Raw genomic sequence first — 23,072 nt, forward strand, 5'->3', positions numbered from 1 at the left:
TTCATGTGATACTTGTGATGTCGGTGTGATGAATAGGCTACTTCGCGAGTACTGTAGTTCAACTGAGAATGGGTGAATTTGGACGCAATTTCTTTCTTGCGCTGTCACTTTCTCCACTGCGTAAAAGACTAAATAAATTTGCGCTGTGAATGCTAAGATTATTTTGACAGGCCACAGGCTAAATAAAAATCGGTATTAGTAGGACGCAAAGCAGAATATTGAAAGAAGGGGGCACCAAGGCCACCGTGGCCTGTAAACCTCTGATTTTCAAAGGGGCCTCACGGCCAACGCAAGGGGCTACGACGGCCATGGCCGTCGTGGCCGCCGTGAAATTCCTACCCTGTAGGTGGCCATTTTGAATTTCTTCAAAAACTCACTTCCTGTTTGATATTTTCTTGGGCACCCCTTATATGATGTCTTAGGATCACCCAAGGAACATGTATACCAAATGTGAAGCTTTTAAGAGGTTGTTTAGGTGGTCTTTGAATTAGCTGCCAATTTTGTGGCAGGGAGCGCAGCATTTTTCAATTTCTTTAAAAACTCACTTCCTGTTTGAGATATTTTTGGGCACCCCGTCTAGGATGTCTTATGATCACCCAAGGAACAAACATACCAAATTTCAAGCTTTTAAGAGGTTGTTTGGGTGGTGTTTGAATCAGCTACCAATTTTGTGGCGGGGAGCACGGCATTTTTCAATTTCTTTACAAACTCACTTCCTGTTTGAGATATTTTTGGGCACCCCTTCTAGGATGTCTTAGGATCACCCAAGGTACAAACATACCAAATTTCAAGCTTTTAAGAGGTTGTTTAGGTGGTCTTTGAATCAGCTGCCAATTTTGTGGCGGGGAGTGCAGCGTGGCATTTTTCAATTTCTTTAAAAACTCACTTCCTGTTTGAGATATTTTTGGGCACCCCTTCTAGGATGTGTTAGGATCACCCAAGGTACAAACATACCAAATTTCAAGGTTTTTAGAGGTTGTTTGGGTGGTGTTTGAATCAGCTGCCAATTTTGTGGTGGGGAGCGCGGCCTTTTTTTAAAATTTCTTTAAAAACTCACTTCCTGTTTGAGATATTTTTGGGCACCCCTTCTAGGATGTGTTAGGATCACCCAAGGTACAAACATACCAAATTTCAAGCTTTTAAGAGGTTGTTTGGGTGGTGTTTGAATCAGCTGCCAATTTTGTGGCGGGGAGCGCTGCATTTTTCAATTTCTTTAAAAACTCACTTCCTGTTTGAGATATTTTTGGGCACCCCTTCTAGGATGTCTTAGGATCACCCAAGGAACATGTCTACCAAATTTTCATGCTTCTATCCATCGCGTAACGATTTTTCACATAATCTCCCCTACCAGTTCTCATGAGATTACGCAAGACTTTGGTAACAATATAGTAAACATGTTCATGTAATATTTTATTTATATATTAGTCTACAATTCAGACATGGTACCGACTTGGAAGTCTTTGGCCTATTTCCTCTACGCCCTCCACTTGTGCACTGGTACTGGCCAGCTCAATAACTCTCTAAAAACTGGCAAAGTGACAGACTAGCTGACTATGTATATCTTCTATTGTCCATGCTACTGCATTTGCGTTATGTGGCCGAGAATTACGTTAGGATAGACAAAGGTATTTTATTGTGCCATGTTATGCGCTTGTTATATGAAACACTGCAGTGGTGTTTTTGGTTCTTTATTGCCATTACCATTTCATATTTCTAGGGATGCACGATATATCGGCGGCCGATATATTATTAGCCGATAAGTGAAAAAATGAAAATATTATTATTGGTCCGATAACATAATTCTGGCCGATAATTTGCGCTGATATTTTTTAAAGTCCTAATTTAGGCCTACGTTAGGTCCGTCCTGCTACACTGAGCTACTTGAGCTTGGTTGGCTATACTTTTTCCTCAATATAATGTTAGCGGTGTGAATGTATTTCACCACTCTAACAAAATCTGTGGATATGCGTTCATTTGGGAATCTGTGCATCTCAAAATCCTCTCGTGAATGATCCGCCATTTAACCATAACAGAGCGGAGCTCAGCCCTATCTAGAGCCGTCTTGTGCTGGTGTGTTTGCACTTTACCGCGCTGGTCGGGGAAACAAATAAACAAACTCGTTAGTGGGACGAGTACATAAGTAGGCCTAGTTCTAAGTTGTGTTTTAGTATTATATTTGCATTACTTTAGCTTGGGTTTTGTATTATTACCTAGAAATATGCTAACCATTCGTGCTTCAGTTCCAGACAGGTCATCATAATAAGTTATTAAAACCTTCGGGGCTAACGCCTTTCATTTCTGCTGCAGCAGGTTGTGCGCAACAGAGTAGACATAAGATACAGTCTGAGGAGTTGCAGCTTTATTCAGTTACCCGCAGTTGAAACTAAACCTAAGTTTCCCTCACAAACTCTGATTTGGTCGCTATACTGTAGCTTATTCCAAGCTGAGCCGTTTATGAGTGTTTAGTCCTAAATGAAAACGATTCAAACTCTCTAGCCACTCACTCGCAATTCACTGACGTCAGGTTCACTTAAAGGAGCCACAAATACTGTAGGGCTAGGCTACTGTTATGTTGTTGACTGCCGTACTATTGAGGACTATTATGAGTTCTGTCCATCATTTGGTGGTAGGTAAAATTACTGCAATAAAATTAGGCTTATTAAATGCTTTCCCCAAATCATTTTTCACATTTTTTTTTCAAGAGTAATATTATCGGTTATCGTATCGGTATCGGCCACAACAAACCAATAAATATCGGTTATCGTTATCGGCCCTAAAATTCCATATCGGTGCATCTCTACATATTTCACATTATTTTTCATTGCAGTAGGTAGTACTAATTATGTGTTGTCCAGTGTGAATTTAAGTACACCTATCAAACTATTGAGTCCACCTTTTTTTCTTTTTTTTCTTTTCTCTTTGGGGTGGAGAAGTGGTATACTGCAAAATCGTGGTCATTTCTTGCTTTTCAACCGTGGTAAGAAAAAATCCATATCATTCCAGCCCTACAATCAATATTTTAAGTCCTATGCAGAGGATTAAAGGTATACTATACAGGTTCATGTATTTTTGGCAACTGTAGCGCTATCCCTAGAGTCGCCAGTGTTTCCCATACGTTGACTAATCTGTGGCTGGGCGCCATGAAATTAAAACCGTCCGCCACACATTGATGTTCTATGATGTACTATTTAAATTAAAGATAAGATAAAATCCTTTTATGGAGCTGCGCTTTTTACGCACGCAGCCTTTCCTTGCCCCGCCCTCTCTTGTAAGGAGCCCGCTGCCCCTCCTCTGCATGTGCATTTAACAAAACATTAACGATTGTTGTTGTTGCCACTTTGGGCCTATCATGACATTCTAAAGTGCATCGTCACTCGTCAAAAGTCTATTCAAATTTAGTAGGATGTCCAGTTCACATTGGGAGGGGTTTCGTTCTCAAAAGTGGAGCACATGGCGTAACAAGGTGTTCCTAGGTCTTTTAATCAGTCATATGGGTGTGTTTGGGGCGTAACATCATTTTAAACCAATGAGAATGACATCTGTCATTCCCTTTAACGGCGCAACGCGCGATATGTCAAATAAATGCATCGGTATTTTGGCATTCAACAGCGCATTTGAAGGAGGCTGCTTGCGAGACCGTATGGAATAGTCATTCTTAAACCATGCTCTACTAAAACCTAGCATAGCCTTCACGCATTTGCACTCGTCTATTATTTGAACTCATTGGCAAAGTGAAACTAACTTCACCAAGGAGTCAGTCAACGACAAGACAGTTATATGCAGTTACTTTCACTATTGACTGACAATGGGTTACCATCGAAAACATAGGCTGGAAAAAGCAACACTTACCCTAATGTTGCTCAAATGACTGAATAAAACAACATTTATCCTGCAGAGGAGTTGCTTATATCTCATGACAGTGCGTCTTCAGCTGTGCTCCATACGTGTCTCTCGCCTCTCCCCTAATCACTTTTAACCGTCATTACCAATTTGCAAATGATGGTGAATAACTACTCATCATGAGATGTACAGTATTTCGTAATATCTTTATTCTAATTATGTTTCCCATTGTAATCGTGCAATTTAATGCTTTGCATGGACGTGCGCTGGTGTGCGTTCATGAATGATAGAAGGATGGTGCGTGCACCTGCCAATATGACTGTTGACATGCACTCTTAAAATAGCATATGAACAACTCGCCATTGACTTCTGACCAGGTTTAGGTGGTGTATGATAGCGATTTTTAGACAATGCGCGAGTCCCCTCCCTAGGTTGTTAATTGCCACACCCCTGAGCGCAATGCTTAAAAAATAAACGTGCAAAAAACCGAATTCAACTTTCCGCGGGTGAATAACGAGTATTACGCCATGCGCTGGTGACCCAAAATACAGCCCATAGAAGCATTGCATAGAAGACGGCGGGCTAAATTGCTATTAAATCCGTTTAGCATTTGTTCAAAACTGCTGCATTAAAGTTAACTCTGCTAAGGTCTTATCACAACATAGTAGGCCTACACTGAGGAGACTAAGTTAAGTTATGCAATCAAGCAGTATCTTAGAATACTGTTTGGATGTCGAGTTTAGCATGCTTACAGTTGCTTGTCAATTTCGTTACTCATGCAGTGCTCATTTTATTGACTCTGACACTGAATGTTTGCAAATCCCGATGTAAATGGAAAAGTGTTTTCCAAGACTCAAAAGTGCTTGTCCCAAGGAGAAGTATGAACCTTTATTTTAACTAACTATGTAGAAAACGTTGTAAATTGCATCCACACATCAGCAGCCTTTTAACTGTGTTACAATTGCAAGGGTTCCCTCACGAACGTCTTAAAGTGACAGGCACTCAATTAGACCTATACACTACCAAGACAAATCCCCCCCCCCCCCCACACCGTTGTCCAAATCATGCTACAGCCACAAATTCAATCAAATTCTGTGGGAAACACTGGTCGCAATATATTTAAATTTTACCCTGCCGTTGTAAACAGCCTACTTCTTGTGATTTGTTTCCCCTGTACACAATAAAAATGCTTTCGTTTTTGAGGTGAAGGATTAACAACAGGCAAAAACTATCCCAAAAGAGCTATACTGTATCTACTGACAAAGTAATGTTTTGATGATTCGAGCCGCCATTCTTGGAAGTTGCTAGCCTGGCTAGCGCCACCACTTTTTAATGAGACGTGGTCTGGGAACCAAACGTTAATTTTCTCGTATTTGAAAAAAAATGCCCAGATCCGTTTATTGGGTGCCACGGATGTCTTTAAAATGCGTCTGTACATAGCTTATCCCCTATCTCAGGCGAAAATTTGCTCCATGGTCTCCAGGCTGCCTTAGCAGCGTGAATCAAATCGCGCGCAAGGCAGCATGGGAACACCCAGGCTAGGAAGTTGCATGGCTCGTTCCTTTGTTAGCGACTCACTACGTCTATGCTGTATGGATATGCTAGGTGAACGATTCCCCTACTACAAGTTCGTTTACCATCAAATTGGCTTTGCAAAGCTTATATTAACCTGTAACCCCACCATTTGTGGTTAAGGAGCATGAAGTCAAAGCCCTGCTCCACAAACAGAATGTGAGGAAGGCAGCAGGGCCAGACAGTGTGTCTGCTTTTACTCTTAAGAGTTCAACTTGCTTCTGTCTTCACAGATATTTTTATCTGGTCTCTCTGTGAGTGCAAAGTCCCTGCAAGTTTTAAATCTGCTGTAATCATCCCTGTACCAAAAATTCAAATTCCACTTGTTTGAATGACTACAGGCCTGTTGCTCTGACCTCTACTGTAATGAAGGTCTTTGAATGGCTGGTCAGCAAACAGCAGGGGTGTGATTGGCAACGGTCAAGAAAAAAAAAAGGAAAATATACGTAGCATGGAGTGCCCCCCCCCCCCCGATGGTTCGAGTACTACAGTGTACTATACTGTTGGCTACCGTATGCATTTACATCACCTACACTTCATAAAATTCATGAGGCAAATCCTATGCATGAACATTTTTTAAAATAACCCCTTAAATGATGACATCTGGTGACTTTTTATGGGAAGTATTGATACATTGAGATACATTTCAAACATTATAGCATATTACAATTTAGCCTTTAAGGCCTAAAGAAAACTAATTTTTAACAGAGCAAAGTAGCCTAGGCCTACACAAGACTAAACCTAATATGGCTGAACTATGTAGGCCATCATGATCATTTTGCCAACAGTGACGCAGAACCATGGATTTTTTCCATTTATAACATGTTTTGTTTATAACTTAAACCAACATTGAGTTAAAATGTTGACTAAATTATTTACTATAGACCTACTTGATGATAATATATAGCCTGCCCCCTAACAGTCATCTGGGCCTACGTACAAAATAGTGAATCATGTGATAGGCCTACTGATATTGATGCTGATTGAAGAGGTTGCAACTTGAAGGTTGTTGATATTTCAGTTCCAAAGAGAATCAAATAACACTGTAGGTCCTACACCTCTCCTCCTAAAATAAATGGTAGGCTCCAACTGTTTTATGCTACTGCGCCAGGATTGTTTAGGCTACAACACTAGTTTTACAAGCCCACACACTAAATGGAGAGCTAGGGCCCTATCCTGACATTCTAAAGTGCATCGTCACTCGTCAAAAGTCTATTCAAATTTAGTAGGATGTCCAGTTCACATTGGGAGGGGTTTCGTTCTCAAAAGTGGAGCACATGGCGTAACAAGGTGTTCCTAGGTCTTTTAATCAGTCATATGGGTGTGTTTGGGGCGTAACATCATTTTAAACCAATGAGAATGACATCTGTCATTCCCTTTAACGGCGCAACGCGCGATATGTCAAATAAATGCATCGGTATTTTGGCATTCAACGGCGCATTTGAAGGAGGCTGCTTGCGAGACCGTATGGAATAGTCATTCTTAAACCATGCTTTCCGTTGTCACGATACCAAAATGATGACTTTGATACGATACCTGCCATAAATATCACGATGCTCGATACTAAAACGATACTACGGCGAAATCCTAAGATATCTGGAGAAGAAAGGACTCATACCTCCTCCAAGTGTATTGAGTCATTTGTGTTGAATTTGGTGCACTTTTGTAGTGTGTAGGTCAACTTCTAAACTTCCTACATAATTATTATTTTTTTATAGTCAGTAAAATAGTAGGCCTACTTTGTGTGATTAAGTCCTTTATTGTTTGTTATAGTTCATTTACATTGTGTTGTGTTTTGGCAATAAAGTAGCTAAACTAGGCTAGATCAAGGTCAGTGTTAAAATTACTGCATGCAAATCACTGAATGCTATGCAGAGGGGCCTAATCTTTAGGCCATCTGATGTACAGTATAGGCTACCCTAGGCCTTCCCGTGTTCATGGGATTTCTTTGACAGTTGCAAAGGGGAAAATGTGAGGATAGTCTTCTTTGCGCCCAGTGTACAAGTACGACGTTCCAACCACTCAGGTCTTCGTCAGATAGGCCTACACCATTACCTGTTGCAATATATCTGTGTGCATTCCTACATTACGTCTATTTCTTTGATAACATGATTTGCTACCACGTAGGCCTACTGTAACAATAAGCCGCTATTATTATTAGGACTCAACACGCTTTGATATGCTGTGGGCTTTAATTAGCGCATTTCGGGTAGCCTATCCTACATCTGGGCAATAATTATTGAACAAATTGCAGTCTACATGCCATGACAAATATTACCAGTAGTAGGCTGCTGACCGAACATGAAATAGATCGTTTACAAGTTATGGTAATGTTATTCTGGCGTGAACATTGCCCTATGTCTCGTTATGTCTCGTCAAAATGATTACAGCTCGTTATGTCTCGTCAAAATTCATTGATGAAGGAAGGTTCGCTTTATCCCAGAGAACATACTCGTTTCACTTAGGCTAGACTAAAACATAAGAACTTGGCACCATGTAGTCATGTTTTCTATAGCATATTCGTTAACCTGTCGTTCGTTGAATTCTTTAAAAATGTTGGGATATGTCTGCGAGGTGTTTAGACAAGTTCCATGCGTAGCCTACTGTTTTTAAATGACTTTGTGTACCTGATGGCTTGCCTTCACTATTCGCGATTTATCCGAAATAGTTGCAGATTTCACTGCACCTTTTGTTTCATCCACAAGGCCTAGAACTGTCGGCAAAGAACTATGTTGACGTTGGCTGCGCACTCACTCACTCAGAGCTGCCTGCTTGACACGCCCACTTGCCTAGATGCGTGCAAGGAGCAGTGAGCAAGGCATCGCGATACCTTTTTAGTATCGATACACCGTGCAACACTAGTTACTAACGAAGGTTTTATAGGAATATTATAAATGTGGCGACAGAATAGCCTAGAACTTGGGTAAGCCTTGCGTTTAGTAGCCTAATTGCGGTGATAGCCAAAACTAATGTGAATCACGGACTATCCTACAACCAAAGAAAGTAAAGGTGATTAGTAGGCCTACCTGCGTTAGCCAAATAAAGGACGGGACTGCACCCTTCACAAACCGTAAAATAAAGTTTATTCGTTTTACAGTTGACTACAGTTGACAGTTCACCATCAGTCCACACAAACACTTGCACTAGCCATTTCGTCGTAGCCTATTCTGTCTGTTTGTAAAGCGCAAGTTTTGGTCAATTTCTGTAAAGAAACAGTGCCACCTATAGGCCTGGGGTATGAAGTAACGTGTTGAGTCATGTTGAGATGGATCCGTTTGGACGCAAATATTCTTGATACGGTTCCAGGGAAGACGGAGGAAAAAAAGATCGGTTTGGTACGTGTGGACTAGGCCTTAGTTATGTATTTTATCTTACAATTATATTTCAGTAAGTGGCATTCTAGGAACACACTTTTCCATCACTATCATAAGTGAATTGAAAATTATGACACTAGTTAGAGTTTAACCAACACTTTCACAGATCTGAAATTTAACTCTGATCACTAGTGTGACACAAATGTAATACTTTAGCATATCTGAAACAAGAACAAGAACTGAACACTTCCAGGTGTTCATATGATGAACACCAGGTGGTGTTAACTTCTCATAGACACACACACACACACACACACACACACACACACACCTTTGACATCAAGAGTTGTTTTCCCGCTTGGATGTGATGCTATGGATCTGTCTCTCCTCTCCCCCTGACACCAGTACTGGCCCTTATGAGACCCAGCAGCTCCTTTGATGGTGAAGGTGTTTCCCTCAGACACTGGGACGCTGCTGGGCTCCTTATACCACTTGTATGTCCAGCCACTGAGAGACTCTATCACACACTCCAGAGTGACCGTCTCTCCAGTGAACACAGGACCCTGGGGCTCAACAGTCAGTGTAGCCAAAGGCAGCTCTGCAGGGGAGTAGATGAACAAGGAGCAAAGGACAATTAATATGAACTGTTCTCATTAGATTACGCAAGACCTTGGTAACAATATAGTAAACATGTCCATGTAATATTTTATTTATATATTAGTCTACAATTCAGACATGGTACCGACATGGAAGTCTTTGGCCTATTTTAGTACGGTGTCTTGTGTAATTCCGCTGGATTTTCTTGTAAAAATTAATTTTTTTGCATATTTTGCTAGTATAGAGTCTAAGGAACAAGATTTTTTTTGTCTTCAAATTTTCACGATCCATTTTCACACTTAGATGACATCATCATTTATATAATGCATAATTAAGACTGGGACTACTATCACTTGGGGGTCACTTGGGGGCCTATTTTTTGGGTGCTGATTCTGAATATCATATTTACTTAGCTGATTTTTTAGTTTTAAACCTGCTAATTAGCATTTGCGGCCTAAAACTGGCCTCCATAGGCAACATAGAATGGGTGAATAGGGTACAAAATTTAACTCTTTGATATTCTTATGAAACTTTACTAGTTGATTATTTATGTAGAGACAATATTTTTTTGCATTACAAGTTTTCTGAAAATATATGTTTATGCATGTAATTCAACAATATCTCAATTTGCATACATTTCAATTACAGACATCTGAATATTGGATAGTTAACATTGAATGTAGTGACGTTCAGGTTTGCCTTCAGAACTTTTTCTGGATTCAGTGCCTTAAAAGTTCAAGCACCAGTCCTAGGTTATGCCGATTTCAGTCGTCCCTTTATCTTAGAGATGGATGCATGCCATGCAGGATTGGGGGCAGTTCTGTCACAGGAGAAGGAGGGGTTACAGCGACCAATAGCCTTTGCTAGCCGGGGTTTGCGGCCAAGTGAGAGGAACATGTCAAATTATAGTGCCATGAAACTCAAACTCCTTGCAGTCAAGTGGGCAATCACAGAAAAAAATGGCAAGTATCTCCTGGGCAACACGTTCACCGTGTACACTGACAACAATCCCCTCCAATACCTGCAGTCAGCGAAACTGGGCGCTCTGGAACATTGCTGGGTTTCTCAGCTTGCCCTCTTTATTACAACATCAAATATCGTCCTGGGACAGCTAATTGCAATGGCGATACCCTTTCAAGGCTTCCCACAAGCCCCACTAACACTTTGCGATCTGTGTCACACAGCCTGGACGTTCCCCTGCCGCTTTCCATAGCCAACATGCAAGCCTCGAGTGCACCTATCCAAGACTCTTGGATGACAGAATCTTGTAGGGTGGACACCATCCTTGGTCGAACCAAAAGAGACCTGAAAGTCCTGCAAGGGACTGATCCCTGTATTTCCAGATACCTGTGGTTTTGGTGACAGGGATGACCACATACCCGTTAAGACAAGTGGAGTGAACCAAGGGAAGTCCGCAGTTGATAAAGCAGTGGTCCCAGATACAGGAAGTGGATGGGACCTTGTACCGAGCAATCCAGGCTCCTCCTTCTAGGGATCCAGTGCTGCAGCTTTTACTGCCAAAGGTGTTGCGAGTCGAAGTGCTCACTAGCCTACACAACAACCACGGCCATCTGGGGGTGGAAAGGACCACAGATTTGATATGACAGAGGTGCTACTGGCCCCAGATGTGGCATGAGGTGCAAAAGTGGTGTTCTGAGTGTGAGCACTGTGCTTGCTAAAGCAAGACAACCCAAGCCAGATCCTTCTTGGGAAATATGTTAGCCACTAAGCCTTTGTAGATAATCTCCATTGACTTTACTCTCTTGGATTGGGCTAGCATGACAAGAGAATGTTCTGGTAGTCACAAATGTTTTCTCAAAGTTTACCCAGGCCTTTCCCACCCCTGATCAGAGAGCTTCCACCGTAGCTAAGATTCTAACTGAGAGATGGTTCTATGTGTATGGCATGCCAAGGAGAATCCACTCTGATCAGGGGCGCAGCTGTGAGGGGGAGCTGTTGAAGCACCTGTGTGACACCTACATCATAACAAAGACTAGAACCACCACTTATCATCCAGAGGGGAATGGTCAATGTGAACGTTTCAACAGGACACTTCATGACTTGGTCAGGACCTTACCCCCTGAAGAGAAGCGTAAATGGCCCCAGTTGCTCCCTCAGCTCCTGTTCGCCTATAATACCACCGTGTGCCAGTCCACACAGCACTCCCCATACGAGCTGATGTTCGGTCAGAAGCCACAGTTACCAGTCGACCACCTACATGGAAATACTGGAGGTGACCACAGGGACAGTCCACCGACTGATTGGGTAGTGCAACATCAAGAGTACCTGACTTCTGTCTATGCTAGTGCTAGGAGACACTTAGAAGAGGCTGCGGCATATAGTAGGCATGGTGGTCCTAACACTGTAGTCCTCTTCAAAGTGGTTGTATGCACATCCCACCTCACTGAGGCCAGGTAGTAGGACAAAAAAGCAAGGAAAAGAAGAGTAGTTGTCCGCACACTGCAATCATAACACATTACGCAACGTTTCGACCCACCAGGGTCATCATTAGGCCTGATGAAGACCCTGGTGGGTCGAAACATTGCGTTATTTTTTTAACTCAATAAATTTAGTTCTTCTGGGAGATTGCAGTGTGCGGTCCTGACACTGTACCCATATTACCACCTGGCACTCTAGTCTTTCAAGTGGGCAGTGGTGTAGTGGTTAAGGAGCTGGGCTAGCGTGCAGTAGCCTGAAAGTTGTCGGTTCAATTCCCAGCTTTCACTGTTATGCCCTTGAGCAAGGCACTTAACCCCAAGTTGCTCCGGGGACAATGTGATCCCTTGTAATATAGCTGACATACAGTATGTAAGTGACTTTGGTCAAGAAGTGTGTGCTAAATATAATGTACATGTAAACTCTTTTGCAAGAACCATTTTCACGGTTGCCACAAAATCCAGGATACATGGGTGTCTACCAAGTATGAAATTGTGGAGTGTCTTGATGGAATTGGCACACACTATAAGATCAGGCTGTATGGGGAAAAGGGCCCCCTTAAGACGTTCCACTCATAATACTGCCGGACAGCATTCAAACCCCTTCCACCTCCCACAGTCTGTTTCACAGGAGTTCTCTGCCAGTGTAGCAGAAGTAAATATTCTCCCCGTCCCCTTCAGGCCTTGGCAGATAGGTATGCTACCAGGATAGTGAACTTTAAAGCCAGGTGTGTATGCAGAAAGGCTGACCTGCAGCGCTGGCGCACACGCCCACCTGTGGGTGGTGATCATATACGTAGCTTCCTCTCTGGGAGAACACAGCCGGTCATTTGATATTTTTGCCGCATGGGTGTTTGTGGTTGTTGTTGTTGGAAGAACATGGCTTCATTGCTTCTCTCGCACGCCCGGCCTGTTGGCTGTGGATAACCCTTTGCTTTTAAAGAGAGCAAATGCACATGGTTTAGTGTCTGAGCAATGTTTTCCCTTGAGTTATTTGTTTTTTGTATTAGTTCAGGCTGTGAGAGGGCCATTCGTGGTTTGTCTGTTTGTTTGTACCTTATATTCTTTTGTTTCTTAATTTTGCCTACTGTTACTCAACTACCCATGCCTATGACTCCTAGTGGTGTACTGTGTTGCCTGTACTACTATAGATTATTTCCAAGACAAATTTCTCTTAAGGTAGACAATAGAATGACATGGCAGGTCAAGGAAAGCATCAAGAAAAGCAAAGATTAAACATAGGCAACAAGGGTGAAGGTGTTTTTACACTTTTCAGACACTCAAAGTTTGAAAACTATGGATATTGTTTTAGAACCAACCACCTTTCTACATTATCTGGGGGTTTTGTGTGCAAAAAGTGGAATTAATTGTCAAAAAATTAGAAGAAAATGTGAAAATCACTTTTTTCGGACTAGATATAATCGCTTATTTTAAAACATACAGAAAAAAACACTAAAGATGGATCGTGAAAATTTGAAGACAAAAAAAATCTTGTTCCTTAGACTCTATATTAGCAAAATATGCAAAAAAAAATCAATTTTTACATGAAAATCCAGCGGGACCCTTTTTTCCAAACACAGCGTTTTGTACTAATTTCCTCTACACCTTCCACTTGTGCACTGGTACTGGCCAGCTCAATAACTCCCTAAAAACTGGCAAAGTGACAGACTAGCTGACTGTGTATATCTTCTATTGTCCATGCTACTGCATTTGTGTTATGTGGCCGAGAATTACGTTAGGATAGACAAAGGTATTTTATTGTGCCATATGCGCTTGTTATATGAAACACTGCAGTGGTGTTTTTGGTTCTTTATTGCCATTACCATTTCATATTTCACATTATTTTTCATTGCAGTAGGTAGTACTAATTCTGTGTCCAGTGTGAATTTAAGTACACCTATCAAACTATTGAGTCCACCTTTTTTCTTTTTTTTCTTTTCTCTTTGGGGTGGGGAAGTGGTATACCACAAAATCTTCGTTCATTCCAGCCCTACAATCAATACTTTAAGTCCTATGCAGAGGATTAAAGGTATACTATACAGGTTCATGTATTTTTGGCAACTGTAGAGCTATCCCTAGTCACAATATATTAAAATTTTACCCTGCCGTTGTAAACAGCCTACTTCTTGTGATTTGTTTCCACTGTACACAATAAAAATGCTACTGACAAAGTCATGTTTTGATGATTCGAGCCGCCATTCTTGAAGTCGCATGGCTCGTTCTATCGATAGCGACTCACTACGTCTATGCTGTATGGCTAGGGCTATGCTAGGTGAACAATTCCCCTACTACAAGTTTGTTTACCATCAAATTGGCTTTGCAAAGGTTATATAAAAGTGAAAATATTCCATAGTGTACCTTTAAGGTGTTGTGGATGTCATTTACTTGATGGAATCTTTGCGTCACCATGGAAAAATGACACGACAACATGATAACAATGTTATATAGCCTTCAGTGTCACTGTCACTTAGTTTTGTATTCTATCTTATGATGAAATTTCAGTAAGGTTTGATATCTCTAGATATCTCTTGAAATCTCTAGATTTTTTTTAGCAGTGGGAGCAGGCCAGTCAGCCCCCCCCCCCCCCAAAAAAAAAAGGTCAGATTACATGTCAGATTACATATCCTTCTTAACTTCTATTTACACACAGAACACCATTTTTTTTTTTACTTAGACTCATAGGAGCTTTAACTTATAGCTTAATTTGGACCTATAGCCTAATAATAATAATAACACAGAGCTTTTTCTTTTCTTTTCTGGTTGCTAATCACACTATTTTAACGTGTTTTGAGAGGGACAGGCCCATCTTTCGTCTGACGCACGTCACGTTACCCCATGCATTAAACCAGATGTCACTGCTTGACTAAATGAAAAACATACTGAAGATGGACATCGTCATAGTTCACGCTGACAATGAAAACATTTAGCCTAGACTACTTGGTTTCTGACAGAAATGATGTTTTCTGCCAACTACATATTGTAGAAACACAACCACAACCTTTATTTGGTGAACGGAGGTGCAAATCATCTCCTTTACTTTCTTTGGTTATTATATAGTCTACGATTCACTTTAACCACAAGTGCATACAAAACGTTTTGTCGTCGCCACATTTACAAATATGCTATAATCATAGGCGGAGTTTGACATTCGAGCCAGGGCTGGCAAAAAAAAATAAAAAATCATTGTAGCAGCTGAGACCTGGCCTACCACTTGGGGAACACAGCACGAGCACATATGGAGAAAACAAACATGCTAAATAAACACACACACACACACACACACACACACACACACACACACACACACACACACTTACCTTTGACATCAAGAGTTGTTATCCCACTTGGTTGTGATGATGAGGGTCTGTCTCTCCTCTCCCCCTGACACCAGTACTGGCCCTTATGAGACTCAGCAGCTCCATTGATGGTGAAGGTGTTTCCTTCAGACACTGGGGTTCTGCTGGACCCCTTATACAACTTGTATGTCCAGCCACTGAGAGACTCTATCACACACTCCAGAGTGACCGTCTCTCCAGTGAACACAGGACTCTGGGGCTCTACAGTCAGCGTAGCCAAAGGCAGCTCTGCAGAGGAGTAGATGGAGAGAACAAGGAGCAAAGGAGAATGAACTTGAACTCTTCTCATTAGATTACACAATACTTTGGTAACAATATAGTAAACATGTTCATGTAATATTTTATTTATATATTAGTCTACAATTCAGACATGGTACCGACATGGAAGTCTTTGGTCTATTACCTCTATGCCCTCCACTGGTACTGTACTGGTACTGGCCAGCTCAATAACTCTCTAAAAAGTCAAGTCAAGTCAAGTCGGCTTTTATTGTCCATTTCTTTACATGCACTGGTCATACAAAGAATTGAAATTTCGTTTCTTACTTTCTCCTGCAGACATAGACATACTTTAAATACAGACATAGACATACTTTAGACATAGACATAGCCATAGGCAATAAACATGAAATTAAAGTGCGAGACTGAAATATAGAACATGTATCAAAAATAGAAATATAGGACATATATCAAAAAATAGAGGTAGTTGTGTTGTATATTTACATAGTCTTAAACAGTTACATGAAGTTTAAACTTGTGCTTGTGTGACCTGTATATTTACATTGATATGCAGTAATTTCAAGTATATCAGGCTTGATGTGAAGCAGCAACACGTTAGGCTGCACAGTCACAGTGCAGTTCCACAGGGCGGTGTTGGGGGGGGTGGGGGTTTAGGGTAGACAGGATCCTAGGTTCCTAGGTTGGAACTGGCAAAACTGACAAAGTGACAGACTATCTGACTGTGTATATCTTCTATTGTCCATGCTACTGCATTTGTGTTATGTGGCCGAGAATTACGTTAGGATAGACAAAGGTATTTTATTGTGCCATATGCGCTTGTTATATGAAACACTGCAGTGGTGTTTTTGGTTCTTTATTGCCATTACCATTTCATATTTCACATTATTTTTCATTGCAGTAGGTAGTACTAATTCTGTGTTGTCCAGTGTCAATTTAAGTACACCTATCAAACTATTGAGTCCACCTTTTTTTCTTTTTTTTCTTTTCTCTTTGGGATGGGGAAGTGGTATACCACAAAATGTTCATTCATTCCAGCCCTACAATCAATACTTTAAGTCCTATGCAGAGGATTAAAGGTATACTATACAGGTTCATGAATTTTTGACAACTGTAGAGCTATCCCTAGAGTCACAATATATTTAAATTTTACCCTGCCGTTGTAAACAGCCTACTTCTTGTGATTTGTTTCCCCTGTACACAATAAAAATGCTACTGACAAAGTCATGTTTTGATGATTCGAGCCACAATTCTTGAAGTTGCATGGCTCGTTCTATCGATAGCGACTCACTACGTCTATGCAGTATGGCTATGCTAGGTCAACGATTCCCCTACTACAAGTTTGTTCACCATCAAATTGGCTTTGCAAAGGTTATTGTAGCGTGACTTTACAATGTGAAGATGTGATAATAATTAATAATCAAACTCATGATTTACTATTAAAATATTTTTAGTCATAAAACTGCTTAAATCCAGCTTGCTCTAAAACAAATGAAAATGTGCAAATGCTGCAAGTTAATGATAGACAACCAGTGTGAAACAAGTTAGACTTATAATGCTTAAAAACTTGGAAGCTTAGAATTGAAGTGTGTTTTCTTAATTAAAAGCATAAATTGTTTTTTGCTAGAATAACCTGTTATGATTTTGCTTAAATTTAGAGAATGTTTTTCTTAAACATATAAGAAAGTTTGCTTATAAAACTTAAAATGTTTTGCTACATAAAATGTGTTTGCTTAGACATATAAAGACTGTGTTAGAATTAAAGTGTGTTATACTAAAGGAGATGTGCTTTAAACAAAATGTAAAGACAGAATCTAAGAACATAATGTACCAGCTATAAGAAACTGTTTGTCAGCTAAACAAAAAGCTGACTGGCAACTAAGCAAAAAAAAAAAGAAGCAGAACCAATATGTCATGGCAAGACATTATACCAAACTTGGACATGTTCTACCTGACCGAGAGGGGTATAAAAAGAGAATGGCCCCTTGATGAGGGTTCTTGGTTCTTCTTTTTCATTTTTCTTCAGGTCGAGCTGCAGAGACTTGAACGCATTTTTCTTTCTTTGTGTTTTTTTATTTGTATTTAATAAAAGTCAAAATCCTAACCTTTGATTAGGAGTTTGTAATAAGACCGTCTAGCGTTTTCTCGTATTTTTCTGCCTCTCCTGTGTTGCTGAGAACCCCGGACGCCTTGCAACATGGGCCACGCCCAAAGACTTGACTTCGCTCCGGGTAAGTAGGCGTCCGTTTGAGTGCTACTTTCTAAGACACTGTATATGGGCAAAAAATATACTGCGCACGCACTGACACACACAGGAGTAGTGAACTCAGCCAGGCATTTGGGAAGGGTAGTTGATTTTCTCTCAAATCTGGACGGCCAGACGAACGTCCATAGTGAGTTTCTGACCTCTCTCAGATTTTGATGACAAACAACTCTTGCAAATACAGCTCTGAATTTCTTCCTCTTTTAGTGAAATTAACCACATTTTGAAGTACGAACCAAGGGAATAGGGAACAGCGACTAAGAGATAGAAAGTGACTCTGAAGTAGTCCACCTTCCTTAGCCCCCAAACCCCAAATTAGGGAATTTAATTCAGATAGAGAAAACCTCTCAACCATGTCAACCCTATCGTACATCCTAAACCCGTTGAAAAGGGGCCCTCGCATGAGACACATACACTGAAAGATACTTCCTCTTTTACCCTGTGAAATCCTCACAGTTCGAAGACGAGCGCACCCACACCTACAGGAGTAGCGATCTCTACTGTGTTACGGGAGCCCCGTAGACACCAGAGTGGACACAAAACGCAACATTATATAAAGGTGAAAATCTTCCATAGTGTACCTTTAAGGTGTTGTGGATGTCATTTACTTGATGGAATCTTTGCGTCACCATGGAAAAATGACACGACAACATGATAACAATGTTATATAGCCTTCAGTGTCACTGTCACTTAGTTTTGTATTCTATCTTATGATGAAATTTCAGTAAGGTTTGATATCTCTAGATATCACTTGAAATCTCTATATTTTTTTTAGCAGTGGGAGCAGGCCAGTCAGCCCCCCCCCCCCCCAAAAAAAAGGTCAGATTACATATCAGAAGGTAGGCCTATTACATATTACAAAAAATAGACTATCCTTCTTAACCTCTATTTACACACAGAACACCATTTTTTTAACTTAGACTCATAGGAGCTTTAACTTATAGCTTAATGTGGACCTATAGCCTAATAATAATAATACAGAGCTTTTTCTTTTCTTTTCTGGTTGCTAATCACACTATTTTAACGTGTTTTGAGAGGGACAGGCCCATCTTTCGTCTGACGCACGTCACGTTACCCCATGCATTAAACCAGATGTCACTGCTTGACTAAATGAAAAACATACTGAAGATGGACATCGTCATAGTTCACGCTGACAATGAAAACATTTAGCCTAGACTACTTGGTTTCTGACAGAAATGATGTTTTCTGCCAACTACATATTGTAGAAACACAACCACGACCTTTATTTGGTGAACGGAGGTGCAAATCATCTCCTTTACTTTCTTTGGTTATTATATAGTCTATGATTCACTTTAACCACAAGTGCATACAAAACGTTTTGCCATCGCCAAATTTACAAATATGCTATAATCATAGGCGGAGTTTGACATTCGAGCCAGGGCTGGCAAAAAAAAAAAAAAAAAAAAAAAAAAACATTGTAGCAGCTGAGACCTGGCCATGGGGAACACAGCACGAGCACATATGGAGAAAACAAACATACTAAATAAACATATATATACACACACGCACACACACTTACCTTTGACATCAAGAGTTGTTTTCCCGCTTGGATGTGATGCTATGGATCTGTCTCTCCTCTCCCCCTGACACCAGTATTGGCCCTTATGAGACTCAGCAGCTGCTATGATGGTGAAGGTGTTTCCCTCAGACACTGGGACGCTGCTGGGCTCCTTATACCACTTGTATGTCCAGCCACTGAGAGACGCTATCACACACTTCAGAGTGACCGTCTCTCCAGTGAACACAGGACTCTGGGGCTCTACAGTCAGTGTAGCCAAAGGCAGCTCTGCAGAGGAGTAGATGGAGAGAACAAGGAGCAAAGGAGAATGAATATGAACTGTTCTCATTAGATTACGCAAGACCTAAAAATCTTCCATAGTGTACCTTTAAGGTGTTGTGTATGTCATTTACTTGATGGAATCCTTGTGTCACCGTGGAAAAATTACACACCAACATGACAACAACGGATGAACACCAGGAAGTGTTAACTTCTCAGACATACGCGTGCATACACACAGACACAGACAAACACTAATAATTCACTGCTATCAGGGCATGTACCACAGTCATTAAAGTTATCTGTTAAGTCATCCCTCAAAAAACCTACCCTTGACCCTTACAACCTGGCCAACTATAGGCCTATATCTAATCTCCCTTTTATGTCAAAAATACTAGAAAAAATAGTGTCCAAACAAATTGGTGCCTTCTTGCATATGAATAAAATCCAAGAATTATATCAGTCTGGTTTCAAAACTCACCACAGTACTGAATCAGCCTTATTTAAAGTTTTTAATAAGTATAAGTACATATACTCTTTTGATCCCGTGAGGGAAATTTGGTCTCTGCATTTATCCCAATCCGTGAATTAGTGAAACACACTTAGCACACAGTGAACACACAGTGAGGTGAACCACACACTAATCCCGGCGCAGTGAGCTGCCTGCAACAACAGCGCCGCTCGGGGAGCAGTGAGGGGTTAGGTGCCTTGCTCAAGGGCACTTCAGCCGTGCCTACTGGTCGGGGTTCGAACCGGCAACCCTCCGGTTACAAGTCCGAAGTAGGCCACGGCTGCCCCAATAATGACCCCCTCATTGCTGCCGATAATGGACATATATCAATATTGGCCCTCCTGGACCTCAGTGCTGAATAAACCTATTAAGTGTACCAGTTAATTACTTACATGTACATATGACATGTATGTTGTGTCTTCGATGTCTTGGAACAGGTCTACTAATTCACTACATAGTACATATATCAGCTGTGTTGGTACACACTTATTGCTCTTTGATACAGTGGCATAATCCCATTAAAATGAAGTGTACCAGTTAAGTACTTACAATTACATATTACATGTACAGTATGTTATTGGTGTCTTGGAACATGTCTGCCATTACCCTACATACTGTAGTACATGTATCAACTGTGTTGGTACACATTTGATACTCTTTTGATATAGTGGAATAAACCCATTAAAATAAAATGAATCTATGCTTTTGTCACCTCAAGGATTGATTATTGCAATGCTCTATATGCTGGCTGCAATAACACCTGTCTAAAGAGCTTACAGCTTAAATGCAGCTGCTCGCACACTCACTAGAACTAAAAAATATGAACATATTTCCCCTATCCTGGCATCCCGACACTCGCTGCCTGTTAAAAGTCGCATTGACTTCAAAATATTACTTCTAACATACAAAGCCATTAATGGCCAGGCACCAGAATATATTAAAGATCTCCTAGTCCCATATAACCCACCCAGATCACTACGATCACAGAATACTGGCCTTCTTGTAATTCCAATAATCTCAAAAACTACAGTAGGAGGCAGAGCTTTCAGCTATCGCGCACCCCTCCTCTGGAATAATCTCCCTTCCTCAATTCGACTAGCAGACACCCTCCCTATTTTTAAGTCTAGACTTAAAACATACCCCTTTACTGCCTCCCATAGTTAGGTATGGTGCGGTGTGGAACTTCACCCACCTCAGGGATTTTTGGAATGGACCACCCTGCTGAGTCCTCGTGTGACTGCACCCCAGTCATGCGTGAGATGGTGGTCACTGACCATACCTGCGCTGGTGTCGACTACCCCTCACCATGCCTTAGTTATGCTGATATAGCATAGTGCTGTCATGTGCAACGCCGTACAACCCCCCCCCCCTTCTCTCTCTCTCTCAACTCTCCCTCTCTTGCCTATTCTCACTATGGTATAATGTAACACTATATATAATAGTACCACTGATTACTTATTGACATTAACCATTTTGATTTTCAGTAATACTAACCCACTCTACATCTCTCTTTCTTCTCCTTTACCTCACTCTCTGCCTATGACAACTCTGCCCGGATTCCTGGCCCGTACTGCCGACCCACCACATGCCCTTTGACAACTCCTATTCCCCTGAACAATTCCAACGCTGGACTATTTGAACTTTCTGACACTAAATTAGGATTAATGCATTATCATACCGGATATGTTATCATCCCACCTCTTGTAACTTTCACCTCAGGTGGCTTTAAACACCATGTCCTATTCTCTACACCTGACTATCATATGCATTTGTCATGTATACAGACCTTACTGTCCTGTATCTGACCCTAAGCAGATGGGTCAGGCCCTTGAGTCGTGGATCTGCTTGAGGTTTCTTTCTATATGTATCTCCAATTCTAGGGAGTTTTTCCTCGCCCCTGTCAGCCATGGACATTCTTTTCTCTTCTTTTCTTTTTTTCTCTGATTGTTTAACACTCTGTAAAGCGCCATGAGACACGTGTAATGTTTTGGCGCTCTATAAGTACGATTAAATTGAAATTGAAACACACACACACACACACCTTTGACATCAAGAGTTGTTTTCCAGCTTGGTTGTGATAATGTGGGTTTGTCTCTCCTCTCCCCCTGACACCAGTACTGGCCCTTGTGAAATTCAGTAGCTCCATTGATGGTGAAGGTGTTTCCCTCAGACACTGGGGTTCTGCTAGACCCCTTATACCACTTGTATGTCCAGCCACTGAGAGACTCTATCACACACTCCAGAGTGACCGTCTCTCCAGTGAACACAGGACCCTGTGGCTCTACAGTCAGTGTAGCCAAAGGCAGCTCTGCAGAGGAGTAGATGGAGAGAACAAGGAGCAAAGGAGAATGAATATGAACTGTTCTCATTAGATTACACAAGACCTTGGTAACAATATAGTACACATGTCCATGTGATATTTTATTCATAGATAAGTATACAATTCAGACATGGCACTACCTCAGGACCCTGTCAGACCTGCACCAAACCCCGCCCCTGTTCTGTAAATATTTCCATCTTCCAGCAGGGGGCTGTAACCGTGCAGGTGTACACCTGTGTGCTGTCGATTGGTCCTAATGAGCCAGACGTTAAAAGGGCCCGCTCTCAGGATGCAGACGGACTCCCTCTCCTCTCGGCCGTCGTCGTTAGTGCTTATGTTATGTTATGCTGTCGAACACTTGTACTCATACCCCTAGACACTATGCACTACACTTTATTTTTTAGCTTCCACATACTGACTTCTCTATAATTATTTAATAAATATACTTTATTGTTACTCTTGCGTGGACCTCCCTTTATGTTTCATATGTTTGAGCAGAGGTGGAAAAAGTACGAAAATATTGTACTCAAGTAAAAGTACCAATACTTTGATGAAATATTACTCAAGTACAAGTTAAAATACCAATCTGAAAATGTACTAAAGTAAAAAGTAGTCCATTTAAAATGTACTTTAAGTAAAAGTTACTTAGTTACTTTTTTTTTTTTTGGGGGGGGGGGGGTGGGTACCAGAACAACCAGTTTTACCAGAGACTTTCTAATGAGGGGATACAGCACTCAAAAAATCCTCCATAGTTTAGTATATGTGCTGCCGAAGCGATAGTAATGCATGAGGTTAGTTTATATGGCAGTTGTCTACACATATTTCAACCCTT

At 41.1% G+C, this 23,072-nt stretch overlaps 1 protein-coding gene across 1 annotated transcript in view; it reads right to left on the reverse strand.

Moving 5' to 3' along the window:
- Positions 1 to 23,072, reverse strand: part of LOC143101191 (Fc receptor-like protein 5) — an 89,794-nt gene that overhangs the window by 17,005 nt on the left and 49,717 nt on the right. The window contains exons 4-7 of the mRNA XM_076264594.1: positions 21,962 to 22,228; positions 19,152 to 19,418; positions 15,076 to 15,342; positions 9,058 to 9,324 (exon numbers count right to left, since the gene is read on the reverse strand). Coding sequence (XP_076120709.1) covers positions 9,058 to 9,324; positions 15,076 to 15,342; positions 19,152 to 19,418; positions 21,962 to 22,228 — 1,068 coding nt within the window. The remainder of the gene's footprint in view (positions 1 to 9,057; positions 9,325 to 15,075; positions 15,343 to 19,151; positions 19,419 to 21,961; positions 22,229 to 23,072) is intronic.

This window comes from Alosa pseudoharengus, unplaced genomic scaffold, assembly GCF_046254945.1.
Source record: "Alosa pseudoharengus isolate Yale_2024_CS ecotype anadromous, Long Island Sound unplaced genomic scaffold, YU_APseudo_1.1 YU_APseudo_1.1_scf_30, whole genome shotgun sequence".
Taxonomy (NCBI): Eukaryota; Metazoa; Chordata; class Actinopteri; order Clupeiformes; family Clupeidae; genus Alosa; species Alosa pseudoharengus.